The sequence below is a fragment of the Somniosus microcephalus genome, chromosome 8 (assembly GCF_052327205.1).
Source record: "Somniosus microcephalus isolate GS21.2 chromosome 8, FLI_Smic_1.0, whole genome shotgun sequence".
In the NCBI taxonomy this organism is placed as follows: domain Eukaryota; kingdom Metazoa; phylum Chordata; class Chondrichthyes; order Squaliformes; family Somniosidae; genus Somniosus; species Somniosus microcephalus.
The window spans coordinates 156,123,585-156,139,355 of NC_140994.1; the positions used below are offsets into that span (position 1 = coordinate 156,123,585).

The window sequence follows — 15,771 nt, forward strand, 5'->3', positions numbered from 1 at the left end:
CAGTTCAGAGAAATTACACATCTGTGCTTTCAGTTTCAGATCGGTCAGAAAGCTATCAAAAGTCTCATTTTGCTGCTGAGTCCGTGAACGGAACACGTACCTCTCATAGGTCTCATTCTTTTTGGGAGAACAATGTGTATCAAACTTCTTTAGCACATCATCCATTTTTTCCCTGTCCTCCTCTTGATCAAATACAAATGTATTAAATACCTCTCTTGCCTGCGGGCCTGCAACCATGAGCAGTAACACTATTTTCCTTGCATCTGGCATCATACCGAACCCGATGGCTGCAATGTAGAGTTCGAATTGTTGTTTGAAAGACCGCCAATTGCAGTCGACATTCCCCCTGAGTTTCAAACCCTCCGGTGGCTTCAAATTCTCCATGTCGCATTTCGCAATATTCAGCAGATATTACCACTCCTGGTACCATGTTATGTTCATAAATAAATAGACGTTTTCATTATGAACAGCTAGCTTGAGCTAGTCATTTATTCAGCCATGTGGACTAGTGTACAGGCATCCATCTTGACTACTGCCTTGTGGGTAGCCCACTACTAAACATACAGCTCCACCTAGTGTACCATTCTAGAATGACATGTTACTGATCATTACTCTGCGTCAAGAGTAAATGAGTGTTGCTGTCAGTAGGTTAAAACATTTGAATGACTTTCCCCTCTCTGCTATTTAATGGAGGGCTTCAATCCACTTATTTTAAATATGTTTACCCCTCCATTAAAGTAGCAGATTGAGGAATGTCATGTGAGCCCATTAAGCATTTTTCTGCAATTATCAGCAACCGACGTTGCTCACCTTATATATTAGAAATCCCTTGAAGTATGCAGCAGCTTGATTAGTATCTAATAGTTTAAACGGCAGGTTAATTTTTTTAGCGTGACCTTTCATCAAAGCTTGGTTCTAAGGCTCTGCTTCAATGATATTGAGTAACCGTGGGCCCTCCTGCAGCTGAAGATAAACCTTGTTTGCTTACAGTAGTTAAATGAAGATGTCCTCATTTCATGTAATCCAGCACCTAACTCTGGACTGCCAGTTTTGTCTGAATGCAGACTGCACTGACGCTTTGGATTATTGCTGGGGTGCATTGTAAAAAGATTTCATTTCACTTGTTAATATGAAATCTGGCAATTCCTTCAAATATGCTCCTTTGACTTAAGGGGTGGAGAAAACAGGCAGAATAATCGCCTGTGGCCCCACTCAACTGGAATTTAAAAGAGCATCACAAATGGGGCAGAAAGCCAGTCAGTGTAAAGGGTTTGCAATTTAATTCCTGACTCCCCCACCCCCAAGGTGGAAATGATCATTTCCACCCTCTCGAGCCCCAGGAATTTTGGGGCCAAAGTGCCTATTACTATGACAAGAAAAGACTATTGGCAAGAATATTACAAGATTCTAAAAATGCTAGGGCTAGAAATTCAGTGCATTTGCACCTGTTGGGGGGCGTTAATGGGTCACAAATGACTTTTCACCTGGGCGCGGCACTGCTAACGACTCCCACTAAATTCAGCGGGAGTTTATCAGTGGCGGTAACCGGTAGCGCCCTGCTTTGCTGTGCAGGCATCGTGCTCAGCATCCCATTTTCACCACACCTGCAAAATTGGTCCACGCCCTCCGAATCTGCACTGGGCGATGACAGCGACAGGAAGCTCGTGGGGCGCGAATTAAAGGGGAGGTGGCGGGCAGGGGGAAAAAAAATCAGCCGACTTACTTGTCGTGGCCCATTGTGTCTTTCAACGCGGGGTCCGTGCCACAATCTGGCAGCCTGGTACTCCTCTTGAGTTCCGGGCTGCTGGCATGGCACCCCTCTCCCCAGTGGTCTAGGTAGGGCCCTGCAGAGTTGTGGGCCTGGACTCGCCCTTTTAATGAGGAGAGGAGCCCTTCCATGCGGCGGCGATACGTGGCCCAGTGCGTAGCGCTGCAGAACACACAACCCCGGTATTTGGGGTTAACGCTCTAAGAAGGAAGTGGAGCACTTGAATTACCGCTCCGCCCCCCTCTTGGGGCGCAAAAACTGAAGTGCGTGATCGCCGGCGCTATTTTTCGCCGGCCGCTAACTATAGTTCCCAAGCGATGTTAGCGACCCAAAATGGTCGCTAACTAATTTTTACCACTTAGTTTCAGACTGTAAGGTGCAACCAATTCAACAGTCTCTAAGTACAGTTTTCGATCTGTAAAATGCCGGTTTCAGAATATGGAAACTATGACAAAGAAAAGTTCTCAGCTTCCTGCTTACGTAAGAAATCCAATTTCAACAAGCTAAAGTTACTTTCACAATATTTTAGTGAACCACCTCAAGTTTCTCAGGAGGTGAAAACAACATCACCATGTCAGTTGTTCACAGAATCACAGAAACCCCACAGTGCAGATAGAGGCCATTTCGGCCCATCGAGCCTGCACCGACACATATCCCACCCGATCCCCGTAACCCCTACACCAACACATATCCCACCCTATCCCCGTAACCCCACGTATTTAATCCCCCTAACACTAAGGGTCAATTTATCATAGCCGATCAACCTAACCCGCACATCTTTAGACTGTGGGAGGAAACCGGAGCACCCGGAGGAAACCCACGCAAACACGGGGAGAATGTGCAAACTCCACACAGACAGTCACCCGAGGCCAGATTTGAACCCGGGTCCCTGGCGCTGTGAGGCAACAGTGCTAACCACTATACCACCGTTGGGTCAGCTTATGTATTTACTGAAAGTATAAGAAATGTTTCAGCTAAGAAACCAACCAGTAATCACATTTTTACAACATTTCGTTGTACTGCACTTGTGCACTACCAATGACAATAAAGTTGATTATGATTATGATTATGATTATCAATAAAATAAATACAGATTATGAAGACATGCTGGTCAGATATAGCAAAGTCCTAGAGAAATGATTAAACATTGCCATGGCACAGTAGCAGTCTTTGCATGTTTAAATTGAGTCAACACTGATTTCAGGCAGCCGCCAGGGACACCTAAAATCAGCAAGGACCAACATGGCAACGGCTCAGATTGGGCGCAAGATCTCACGCCCAGAAATTGGTATATGTTGCGCACATTTTGCGCCCAAAAAACAGGCAAAACAACCAATTTCTACCTCAAAATCTTAAAACTGACATTCAACATGCAGAAAGAAATACAGACAAAATAAAAAGTACAAAAGTACTTAACAGGACATTGTATAATAAAATGTACTGCTCACCTCAAGGGTGATCCCATATTGACAATGAACAATGAACCAAAGAGGTAGGATATTAAACAATCTGGCTTACTCCATACTTTTGTCAGTCAATCAATGGCAAATGCACATTAAAAATTATTGTTAACAAGTCTTAATACTGCCTCTACTTCCAGAGTTCACTAAAAATCCTTGAAGAAAATATTCCTATTGGTTTCATTGTTTCATGCATTGGCAGCAGATATAGATTTTAATTAAAACTTTCACTTCAATAAAACAAATATGATAAATGCTCCAGCAATGGGCTTGCCAGTTTCTTCACTTAATGCAAAGGTTTAGCTCCAACACTTTGATAGCATTGTAAAATAATTTTCATTTAAAAAAGCTGGTGGGGTGGTGTGTGTAAGTTGCACATCAAAAACATTCCTTGTGATAATTGGGAAATCAACATAGTAATAAAAACAGTAGAACTGCATTCACAAAGGAATTATCAACAGTGTCTCTTCTTTCGTGTACTAATAAAGAATCCTAGATGGTTCAATGGTAACTTCAATATGCTATATATCAACAAATAATGAACAATTTATGAATTATAATTTAAAGGCATCAGTTAATATGAAACCATCCACTTCACAGAATCTCATTGAAAGACCTTACCAAATAAGTCAAATTATTCAAAACTATAAAAAGGCACTATGAACATGGTGTTTTCTTCCCCAAGGAGATTATGGGTATCCATACAATTTTATAAAGATTTACAAAGATTAGTAATAGCTTTTCCTCAATGAACTGCCGGCCAGGAGCATATGAGCCATCCCTGTATAAATCACATAATTAAACTGAAAAAGAAACCAAGGGTACAGCGTAATTTTTTCTTATAATTTCATGATGAGATTATCTACCAAGTCAAAGGAATCCAAGCAAAAAAAGTTGACAACAGAGCCATAAGATTTGGTTTAGAATGAATTAACTAATTGCTTTAGCTACTAAAAGACAAACTAGAGATTGCTGAGGGGGTCTACTCTATTGAATTTACCCCTAATATTCAAATATATTTATACGTTTGCTGGTATTATTTGCATCTCGCTACTGTTTTTATGCTTCAGAATTGTTGCTTAGAGAGAATTCAGGAGTAAACAACTTCTTAAACTATAACATATAAGGTTCCTCTCCAATGCATGCACAGGTTTCTTTCTCTAATAGAGTTTATGGGGAAATTCAGTAAACTACACCTGGCTTTCAATGAATCATTGTTTATAAAAATGCCAACTGCAGATTGGATAGTTCTGTATCCCACGGTACATACAAGATGCATGCGAGATGAGTCCAATAGCCATATGCAGTGCATGGTGATAGTCAACATAACTCCTAAAATCACTAAGCAAAGAAAAAGAATTTGAGGGAGAATTTGGTCCCCATCGAACTTGTTTGTTTGGGGTGGGGGGAGAAAATCTGTTTTGGGGGACTAATTTCAGGGTGCAATCACTTGCGCCCGACCTTTCCGGATGTGCGCCAGCTGCCAAATTGGAAGTCGGTGGCTTCCAACTGTTCTGGACACTCGTCTGAAAGAGGTGTTGTAGACGACCCTGCTTGTCCTTCTCATATCCGAATTCCTCCATCAAAAGTGGTTCAGTTGTTGCTTCAGTCTGCTTCTGAGGAATCTAATTTCCCAGACCTTTCTGAAGGCACAGCAGGCCATCACAATTCATGAGACATCATTGGGAGCATTCTGGACCTATCTTGCTACCTGCATCTTCTGTTGAACATGCCAATGGCTTGTTCAATGTTAATTCAATTGTATGTGTGCCCCATTGTCGCATTCCTTCACTTCACTGGTGGTTCTTTCCAATGTTGTTTGAAGTCACGTTAGTATTGGGGATGCTCATCTCCAAGAAGCCAATTAGTGCTTTCCCCTGGATTCTGAAAGAGTAAAACAAATCACAGCAACTCCCTGCATACTAGAGACTGATGTAAAGGAACCTGTGCCTGTTGTCATACACAAACTGGACATTAACGGAGTTCAATCTATCAGTTGACAGTGGTGTGGGTTGACAGTAGGGGCATGCATCACCACTAGTACCATCTGTAGCTACATACACTCATGGAAACCTAGCAATCCAATGACAATTAATGGCCTGTTCACGCTATTGTCTTGTTCTCGTGTCAAATGTAAAGTACTGGATTATCCTCGCAAACAGGATATTAATTACTTGACTTATGCAAGAATGGACAGAAAACTGACTGCTCTGGCTGAAACTCCCCTGAGAGCAACTTCCAAATGAAGTTAAGAGTCTCCAGAATAACAAGCAAAATAATGTTTTCAGAAACCAATCCAAAGTAAAGTTTTGAGGTTTTATCTAACAGCACAATAAAACACAGCAATTCATCTTTACGATCACGGCACCAGCCTTCCTCAATTGCTTTTCTAAGTTATCCCTGCTTTATAGTAACAAAAGTTATAGGAGCAGATCCTAGGGCAGAAATGACGGGATTTAGTACTTACAATGTTTATTGTGGTTTAAATCCAATGGGGGAAAAATTGGATGTCGACAGAAACCTGCCTTTGTCAGTGGCCTCGGGTTTACGGCCACTGAAACTAGCCGCAGCGCTACCGGACAAATATTTGCACTGGGGCCTGTAGATTTGCAGCGCAGTGCTAAATTACCATCTAATGTCCTCCTGGTAGTGTTAGTGGAGGCATCCGACCCGAAGTTCCCTTCCAGGAGCGGTGTTGTTGCTTCTTACAGCCTCTGGGAGCGAGGCTGTGGAGTTCGCAATTAATTGTGGGCAATTAAAAGGGCTATGAATTAAAGCGGCAATGTGTTCACAACTAATGAAAATTAAAACCTAGTGAAAAAATGCATTTTTCAGCCATTACTGCCTTTCAAAATAAGCATAAAAGGGCATCCAGGGTCTCTCACGCAGCACTCCAGCTTTGTGCAAGGGGTCAACACTGCAAGAGAGGTCCTCTACCCACTGTGGCCAGGAGGCTCTCCAGAAAGAACGATGTGGGACTAGATCACTGAGGCTGTCACTGCCAGCAGTGTCGCCATGGCCTGGCTCCAGTGCTCAAAGAAGCTTCATGACCTCAGCCCATTGGTTATAGTCAGTGAATGCATCTTCAAAAGCCGTCTCCTACCAACTGCACCACTAGCCTCACACACACTGCTCAGTGCACCACCCCCACCCCCTGCCACAATCACTCACCTACCAACAATCTGTACCAATCCCTAGCCTCACTTCACCCCCTTGGAGGAGACGGTGCTGGCCATTCTTGGCAGGGGCATGGCTGAGCCTTTGGACAGTGGGGGGCAGGGGGCGGGGTGGGGGGCAGAAAGGATACAAGATGCTGGTATCCTCATATGTTATCCGCCTTCTTGCATGCACCTCTGATTTTACTGCCCTCCCCTCACTACAACTCCACTCTTGTGCCTTTCTCATTTCACACACCCAAGAAATGCAGCCTGCCCAGGAGGATGACGATGACGAAGACGACGAAGAATGATTTGAAACTCCCTGTCACCAGCTCCTCAGGGTCGACCAGCAAGGCTTTTTGCAGTGTCCCCCACTGAAAGTTATCAGCCTTCCACCAGCCATGCTGCAGCCACTGAGGTAGTACTGCGTGACATCAGTAGAATAGGCAAAGGCACACAAAAGACAGTCACTAAAGGAATGCATAAGGTGATAAGCTGATTTCTTGATGTCATATTCGATGGATAGATGTATAAAGTTAGATTGGAAAGCTTGCTTTGTGTTGCCTTTTAGTTCAGCATTGTGGCCAAGAGGATGCTATGATGGTCAGTAACAGAGGGAGACTAATGTTGAAAGGGGAATTGGGGTTATGGTCATTGGGACCGGAGGCGGATGATTGCATCCCAGATATCCCAGCCAGAAAGGGTTGAGTTGCATCCTTCCTTCTGCTTCCTCCTCTTTGGCATTTTCCTCTTCGATATCTTCCTCTTCCTTCTGTGAGCAGATGCTGTAAATCTGAAATTACAGCATAAAATGTTAGAAATACTCAACTGGTCAGGCAGCATCGCAACCCGAGATGTTTCTCGCTCCATGGATGTTGCCTGACCTGTTGAATATTTGTAGCATTTTCTGTCTTCTCAGGAGGCCTTCCTTTACTATCCGAGGCTTTGCAAGCATCCAGCAGCACTCCCTACACACTTAAAAAAAACTTTTAACCTCTATTGCAGCAAATCATTACTTCAATAAAATCAAAAAACAACTCAGTCCTAAAGTTTAAATGCAAACTTAGCTGAAAGATGTGTGTGTCCCTTTAAGAGGTACTGACATCACCACTGTCAGTCTGCTTGCACACTGGGTTTACCTGGCATGCTTAGGACCAGCTAGGGTTGAAGTTCACAGTGGTGACGTTAAGTCAGCGTGAGGTCACCACTCCGCAATTTTTTTGCAGGGTGCTACTTAAAAACAGCAGCGCTACCGGGACATCGAAAATGGAGGATGCCGCGGGACCCGCCACCAGCCGGCGGAAGAGCATCGGCCACCATATTCTTCACTTAACGCCGTGCTAACGGGTGGCGCTAAGGTGGGGAATTCCTCTCCCATTATTTGCATTCTCATTTACATTATTATTTCCAGCAGAATGTAGAGCAAAGCTTAAATTAATTGTAAAACCAGCAGATCCTGTCACCTCCACAAATTCTTACACCTCCGCAACCCAAACTCCACCCCTCCCCACCCTAACCCAACCCAAATAGACCCACACCCTATTAAACCATCAGAATTTAATGTCCTAAACATTTTTTAACATTCCTTATAACTTTGTCCTCCAATACATGGCGTAAGCGCTGTTGTCCTTCTCTGCTCTACTTCTAGGATGCCTCCTGACCATGACTAAACACAATACTCAAGTTATAGCCTGATCAGAGTATGTGCAGATCCAGCATGAAGGCTTCAGACCTCAAACCTGTACTTTAGTGATTTCGGAATCTAGCACAGCATGCTGATTACTGACACTCCCTGAGGACCCTCTGCAAATATTGATAAAATCCCATGAATCCCTATCCTAACTTCTGAAAGAGAGTACTAAAATAAAATGCTGGTGAGAGACAGACAGATATCCAATGACCTGGTAGAACTGTTGGGACCCTTTGCAGTCCCTATAGGATCCAAGGATCCAGATTGAAAATCTTAGCTATGAAGAAACAGAATACTATGGGCACATTTCAAAAACATAACATTACAACACGAACAGGAGAAAATTGGTCTTACCTTTGTTCCAACAGATTCCACCATGACATTCCTTTGTTTACATAGCTTTATGAAAATGTGAATATGCGTAAAGTGGTAAAATAATGGGAAAAGTGGCACAGTGATGGCAGAAAGTGGCAATGGATTAATCATTTGTGCTCTGAGCATTCATAGCTCTCAAAAAGTTGGGAAAAACACCATATGAATTTGTTTAAACCTTTCTTCAAGGTCGATCAGTACAGCATTCTGCAACTTCTAAGGCACATGAAAAAATATTTTAGAGAACTTCAGACCTAGTATAAGTGAGGATTATACATGCAAAGAGTAAAAAGTAGCTGGAAAGGACTGACAGTGAAGAGTACTAAAGCTCTGTGACTGTAAGCCTGGGTTTAGCAGTAATTGGCAATCTACTACCGTGTATGCGGCTAAGGTGCTCCAGGAGCTCAGAAGGCTCACAAGTTACAGCAGGTACTATCCCAGTGTTTTTACTGCAATAGAGCTAACTACTTGGATATTTTAGAAGAGCAGTGTCTGATGAGTCCGCAGTTCATTAGTTTCAGCAGTTCATTAGTTTCATCAGTCCACAAAAAACAGCAAGGACAAAAAGCAGAATATTTTTTGACTGGTGAGAGATTGGGAAATGTTGGTGTTCAGAGGGACCTGGGTGCCCTTGTACACGAATCACTGAAAGTTAACATGCAGGTACAGCAAGCAATTAGGAAAGCAAATGATATGCTAGCTTTTGTTACAAAGGGATTAGAGTATAAGAGTAAAGAAGTCTTACTACAATTATACAGGGCATTGGTGAGACCACACCTGGAGTACTGTGTACAGTTCTGGTATCCTTACCCAACGAAAGACGTACTTGTCTTAGAGGGAGTGCAGCAAAGGTTCACTAGACTGGTTCCTGGGATGAAGGGATTGCCCTATGAGGAGAGGTTGAGTAGACTAAACCTATATTCCCTAGAGTTTAGAAGAATGAGAGGTGATCTAATTGAAATATATAAAATTCTTGAGGCGCTTGACAGGGTTAATGCTGGGAAAATGTTTCCCCTGGCTAAGTAGTCTAGAACCAAGGGTCACAGTCACAGAATAAGGGGTTTTAGGACTGAGATAAGGAGAAAGTTCTTCACTCAAATGGATGTGAATCTTTGGAATTCTCTACCCCAGAGAGCTGTGGATGCTCATTCATTGAGTATATTCAAGACAGAGGTTGATAAATTTTTAGGAACGAAGGGAATTAAGGGATATGGGGATAGTGCGGGTAGGTGGAGTTGAGGTAGAAGATCAGCCATGATCTTGTTGAATGGCAGAGCAGGCTTGAGGGGCCAAATGGCCTACTCCTGCTCCTATTTCTTATGTTCTTATGACAGTCAACCATCTACAGTGCACTACAAGTAGGTCACTACTGCCCTCACCTTTTATGTCACAGTGACCTTTCAGGCACCCCAGGCAATATCTCAAGAGCCAGCCACTTTATCTGGACTGGTCCATTAAGGAGGTAACAAACCCTGCTACATATCTCAGCAAAAACCAACAGCACACCACCCTTGCCAATTAGGAAGACAGGACCAAAGGTCATATTTGTTGCGTCTGGGTATAATAAGATACAGACTGCAGCAGAAACGGTACAACAGGTGTTTACTCAACGTGGCTCACAGTTGAACTGATCTGTACAGATTAGTACTCAGGGCTATATACAGGTGTGGCCACTGCCGGTACTGCAGTATACATGAGCTGTAAAAGATAGTTCCCCCCTTAAAGGTATATACATTACAATTCCTCCCCTTTTAGATTAACAGTACCATAACACTCATTTAACAATTAAATATCAAACTAATTACAATTAACACTTTTAACATGCAACATTAGCTGAAAATAGTCTATTTATATATTCAGTCTTTGGGGAGGCTTCCTGATCCTTTCTGGATAGCGCCTTTCCTGAGTGTCTTGCTCTTGGTGCGGAGTCAATTCTGGCCCCCTGTCGTCGGTTGGTTCATCAGCTTCCGATGCTACTGTTTCTGGGGTAGATGCTACCTGTACGTCGGGTTCATCACCAGGTACGTATGGGCGAGGCATGGGGTTGACTTGTTCCTGTGACTCTAGGATCTGGTCAGCATGGCATCTCACGATGCTCTCCCCAATGTCCACTGTGTACATTAGTGGGCCCTGCCGTGTGCATATCGTTCCTGGCTGCCATTTTTCTGTTCAGTAGTCGCGGGCCAAGACTGGTTGCCCTACATTGAAGCTCCTTGTTGGCTTCTCATGGATGTGCTGGAATTGCTTACTCTCAACATCTCTTCGTACGTTTGGTCTGAGCAAATCCAGGCGAGATCTTAACCTTCGGTTAAAGAACATCATGGCTGGGGCCTGGTTGGTGACTGCATGTGTCGCATTCCGGTAGGCGAACAGGAAATTGTCCACCTTGTGCTGCAACGGAATGTTGTCATTGTACATAGCCTTTATTGCCTTCTTAAAGGTTTGTACGAACCTCTCAGCCAATCCATTTGTGGCTGGATGATACGGGGCGGATGTGTAATGCCTTACCCCATTCTTTTTCAAGAACCTCCGGAACTCTTCGGACACAAACTGTGGTCCGTTGTCGGAGCAAATCTGTTCTGGCAAGCCATTCCTGGCAAAATTGGTCCGTAGGACTGCAATAGTTTTCTCCGTGGTGGTGGAGGACATTTTGATGACCTCAGGCCATTTCGAGTGCGCATCCACGGCTATTAAAAACATTGAGTCCATGAATGGGCCAGCAAAATCAATATGCACCCGTTGCCATGGAGATGAGGGCCACTCCCATGGGTGTAGAGGGGCCTGTGGTGGTGCATTTTGGACTTTCTGGCATCCTGAGCAACTCTTGGTCAGGTCCTCAATTTGTTTATCGATTCCCGGCCACCACACATAAGCCCTGGCTAGGCTTTTCATTTTTACCCCTCCCAGATGACCCTCAAGAAGCTCATTGAGCACTCTATCCCTTAACTTGGGTGGAATTACCACTCGGGATCCACACATCAAGGTCCCCTGGCACACTGACAGCTGTTCTCTCCTTGTCGAGAATGCTGGCAACAGTGAGTCGCCATGTGCTGGCCATCGCTTCACCGTCAAATCATATACCCGAGACAGTGTCGTGTCATTTCGGGTTTCCTTTTCAATACAAGCGTTAGTTACCGGTAGGTATTCAACTATAGTCAAATGGAATATTTCGACAGGATCCATTGCTGGTGCTTCCTCCGCAGTAGGCAGTGGCAGGCGTGATAGCCCATCAGCATTTCCATGCTGTTTCGTGCCCTTATATTCAATCTCATAGTGGTGCGCCCCTAGAAAATGTGACCATCTTTGTAGTCGTTGCGCAGTCTTCACCGGAACGCACTTCTTCGGATTATAAATGGAGACAAGAGGCTGGTGATCAGTCAGCAAGGTGAATTTCTGCCCGTGCAGATAGTGATTGAACTTTTTCACTCCCCACACTAGGCTGAGGGCATCCCTGGCAATCTGGGCATAGTTACGCTCGGCTGAGGTTAGTGATCATGACGCAAAGGCTATTGGCCTCTCTGAGCCGTCCGAGAATTTGTGCGACAGCACCGCTCCAATGCCGTAGGGTGACGCATCACATGCCAACCGAATTGGTAATGCCGGGTTATAATGGGCCAATACCTCTTTCAATGTGATTAGTGTTTTGCTCTTCTGGAAAGCTCGTCTACATTCGTCACTCCACTTCCATGGCACCCCAGTTTGCAGTAGGGTGTTCAGTGGGTGTAGTATTATAGACAAATTTAGCAAGAGCTTATGGTAGTATTTTACCAGCCCGAGGAACGACCTCAGTTGTGACACATTTTCCGGTGCTGGAGCCTTGACTGCTGCCTCAATCTTCTCTGGGGACTTATGTAACCCCTCTTTATCGATAACGAGGCCACAATACGAGATCTGTTTTCTAAAAAACTCGCATTTGGGGCGGTTAGCTCGGAGCCCATATTCCTGCAATCTAGTGAGCACCTGCTCCAGGTTGGCAAGGTGATCACTGTCATTTTCGCCCGTGACCAGGATGTCGTGCAAATAACACTGGGTCGCTGGGATCCCTTGCAGGACTTGTTCCATTGCCCTCTGCCAAATAGCCAGAGCTGATGCTACCCCGAATACCAGCCGGTTGTATTGGTAGAGACCTTTATGGGTGTTGATTGTGAGGTATTTTTTTGATGCTTCTTCTACCTCCATTTGCAGATATGCCTGGGCCAGATCAATCTTAGTGAAGCGTTTCCCTCCAGATAGCGAGGCGAAAATATCTTCAATCCGCGGAAGTGGATATTGTACGGTGTGAAGGACCGGGTTCACTGTTACCTTAAAGTCCCCACAGATGTGAACCTTCCTTGGTTCCCCAGGCGTGCTGCTCAACGACTTTTTCATCACAGGGATGATGGGTGTAGCGCACTCGCTCCAGTCTACCTTGGACAGTACACCTGAACGTTCCAGACTCTCCAGCTCTGCTTCGACGGCTGGGCGGATCGCATAAGGTACCGGTCTGGCCTTAAAACATTTTGGGCTTGCGTTTCCTTCAATTTTAATCGTCGCGGTCATGCCTTTTAGTGTTCCGAGTCCTTGCTGGAACACTTCTTTCGTGTCAGTTAGGATCTTTGACAGTCGCCCAGGTGTGACGTCGTCATCCTTTTTGTCAGCCACAGTCAGTACCTGTATGGAATGCCAATCCAGTTGTATTTTCCAGATCCATTCACGTCCCAGTAATGGTGGTCCTCCATCTTGTAATACATACAGGTCTAGTTTTGGTGTTTCCTTACCGTTATATTTAACGGTCACCCTTATTTTTCCTTTGCGGTAGACTTTTTGCCCCGTGTACGTCTTCAAAATAATTTTTGTGTCTCTCAAGGGTATGTGTGAGATTAGTCGCTCGTAGTCCCGTCAGTTTATGACTGTTAGGGCTGATCCTGTGTCCAATTCCATCTTTACCTGGACTCCTGCTATCTTGAGAGTGACCCAAATGGTTCGGTGATCCTCCGTTGTGATCACATTATGTAGTTTCAGACAACTCAGTTCCCTGCTTTCGGAGTCGTTATCACTCTTTTGTTCGTCTGATCTATTCTCCATCATCTTATGTACCTTCTTGTACTTTTCTTTGGTAGGTTTCTTATTGCTGGTTTTCTTTCCCGACCTGCAGACTCGTGCTATGTGTCCTACTTTTCCACACTGTCTGCACACTCTGTCTTTGAACCAGCAATCATTCTGGTCGTGTGTTGTTCTGCCGCAGCGATAGCACTTCTCTGTTCCATATGACATTTTGTTTGTGCCATATTCTTGCGGTCTCTGTTGTATCTCTGCAGCGCCCCGTGCTGCTGCTTCATATGATACCGCAATGCTGAAAGCCTTTTCCAGCGTAAGGTCCTTTTCAGATAAAAGCCGTTTCTGGGTTCCTTCACTTTGAAGCCCACACACAAACTTGTCCCTTAAGGTATCTGCCAGTCCCGCTCCAAACTGGCAGTGTTTCGATAGTTTGTGCAGTTCTGTTAAATAATCAGCATTGCTTTCATCCTTATGCTGGTTCCGTTTGTGAAACTTGAATCTTTCTGCTATCAGCAGCGGTGAGGGGTTTAAATGTTCCTTTAGTATCATTACTATGTCTTCAAAACTCTTTTCCATTGGCTTCGTTGGGGTTACTAGATTTCGTAATAACCCATACGTCTTTGCACCCATTAAATTTAACAATACCGACGCTTTCTTGTCATCTGACACCTCATTTGCCTTGCAGCACACCTCTATTCGCTTGACATATGTAGTCCAAACTTCGACTTCATTGTCAAATACGGTGATACTGCCACTCTTCGGCATTTTGGGTATGGTTTAAAATGGCGTCTCCCAATGGCTTAAAATGGCATCTCCCGCCCTTTCCTTCCTCCCCCGCTGCTGCCAACACCGCTCTCGGCGGTCCTCGTGGCAATGGCGGCGCCTCGCGGGTTTCTGCGCGTCTCTCTCTCCCTCTCTCTGATGCTGCTCGGCCCCTGAACGCCGGCTGTGCCCTGTGCACTCTGCCCTCTCTCTCCCTCCCCCGTCGACGCTGCTCGGCCCTTTGCTGTGCTGCTCGGTCGGGCTCTAGCCCGCCGCTCTCCAGGAAGGGTCTGCGCACTCCCTGTTGCCAGCCCATTTCGCTGGACCACCTCGACTGCAAAGCCAAGCCTGGCTCTCGACAGCCTCCCCCGCAATTCTCGACTCTCTGCTGGATGACTGGGCGGTTGCCCGTGGTCGACGCCCGAGTCTCTGGCCTTGACCTCCAATCCACTGATCTCCAGGAACGAATCCCCGGGAGGTAATGCAGAGTTGCAGGTAGGTTCAAACTTGCCTCATCGTCAATGTTGCATCTGGGTATAATAAGATACAGACTGCAGCAGAAACGGTACAACAGGTGTTTACTCAACGTGGCTCACAGTTGAACTGATCTGTACAGATTACTACTCAGGGCTATATACAGGTGTGGTCACTGCCGGTACTACAGTATACATGAGCTGTAAAAGATAGTTCCCCACTTAAAGGTATATACATTACAATATTGCCTAATTCTTCCAGTGAGCTCTGCAATCGAAAAGTATGGGCCTGGATTTTGTGGTGGTACTGACGGCAAAATGTCAGCTTTCACCACCATTACCACTCTGAAACGGACGGTAACTTCAGGGTTTAGCACATGTGTAGCTAAACACAGAAATCCAGAAGTTGCAGTCAGTCATACCCTGCTCCACCATAGGCTGTGTTGTGGACCTCCCCCAAGCCGGCAATCAGTGAAATCAGTTGAATTGATGAAAACTTAGCTTTTCCGCTGTAATATCACTATTAAACACACCATAAAAAGTTAAGCCTTGTTGGAATGGTGTAACTGGGGTTTTTAATGGTGTACTGACTGCTAAACAACTATGTGGACCTGAAAAACAAATTTCATATTTGTGGAATATCAAATTCTCTTTTATGATAGTGTGGCGGAGTCACCAAGAGACTCGGGGCAATTAGCAACAATCCCTTTAACTACAGTGTAGTGCAGCTGCGGACTGCACCTTTAAACTGTCTGTTAACTATACTGTATGTACTTTCTTGCACTCTGCGTGATGACGTCATGACGCCGATCACGTGACCGCCAGTGGCGCGGAGAACCTGATGACGTCATGATGTCAGCTTCCATAAACCTTGCAGCAGTTGTTGAGGTGCTGGCAAGCTGAATAGACCTGTGTACATCTTCTCCTGTAGTTTTACCAGTTAACTTGTTTGTTTATTAAACTTTGTTATTTTGTTTCACTGAGTTGAACTCCATTATTCGGATAAGAACCTCTGTTCCTATATTGGTGGCCCCGATCTCGTCGGACAACT

At 44.9% G+C, this 15,771-nt stretch overlaps 1 protein-coding gene across 1 annotated transcript in view; it reads left to right on the forward strand.

Annotated features, from left to right (window-relative positions):
* Nucleotides 1-7,719, forward strand: part of LOC147113877 (uncharacterized) — a 73,269-nt gene extending 65,550 nt beyond the window's left edge. The window contains exon 6 of the mRNA XM_085996171.1: nucleotides 7,613-7,719. Within this exon, the coding sequence (XP_085852297.1) occupies nucleotides 7,613-7,719 (107 nt within the window). The remainder of the gene's footprint in view (nucleotides 1-7,612) is intronic.
* Nucleotides 7,720-15,771: the final 8,052 nt, after the last annotated feature.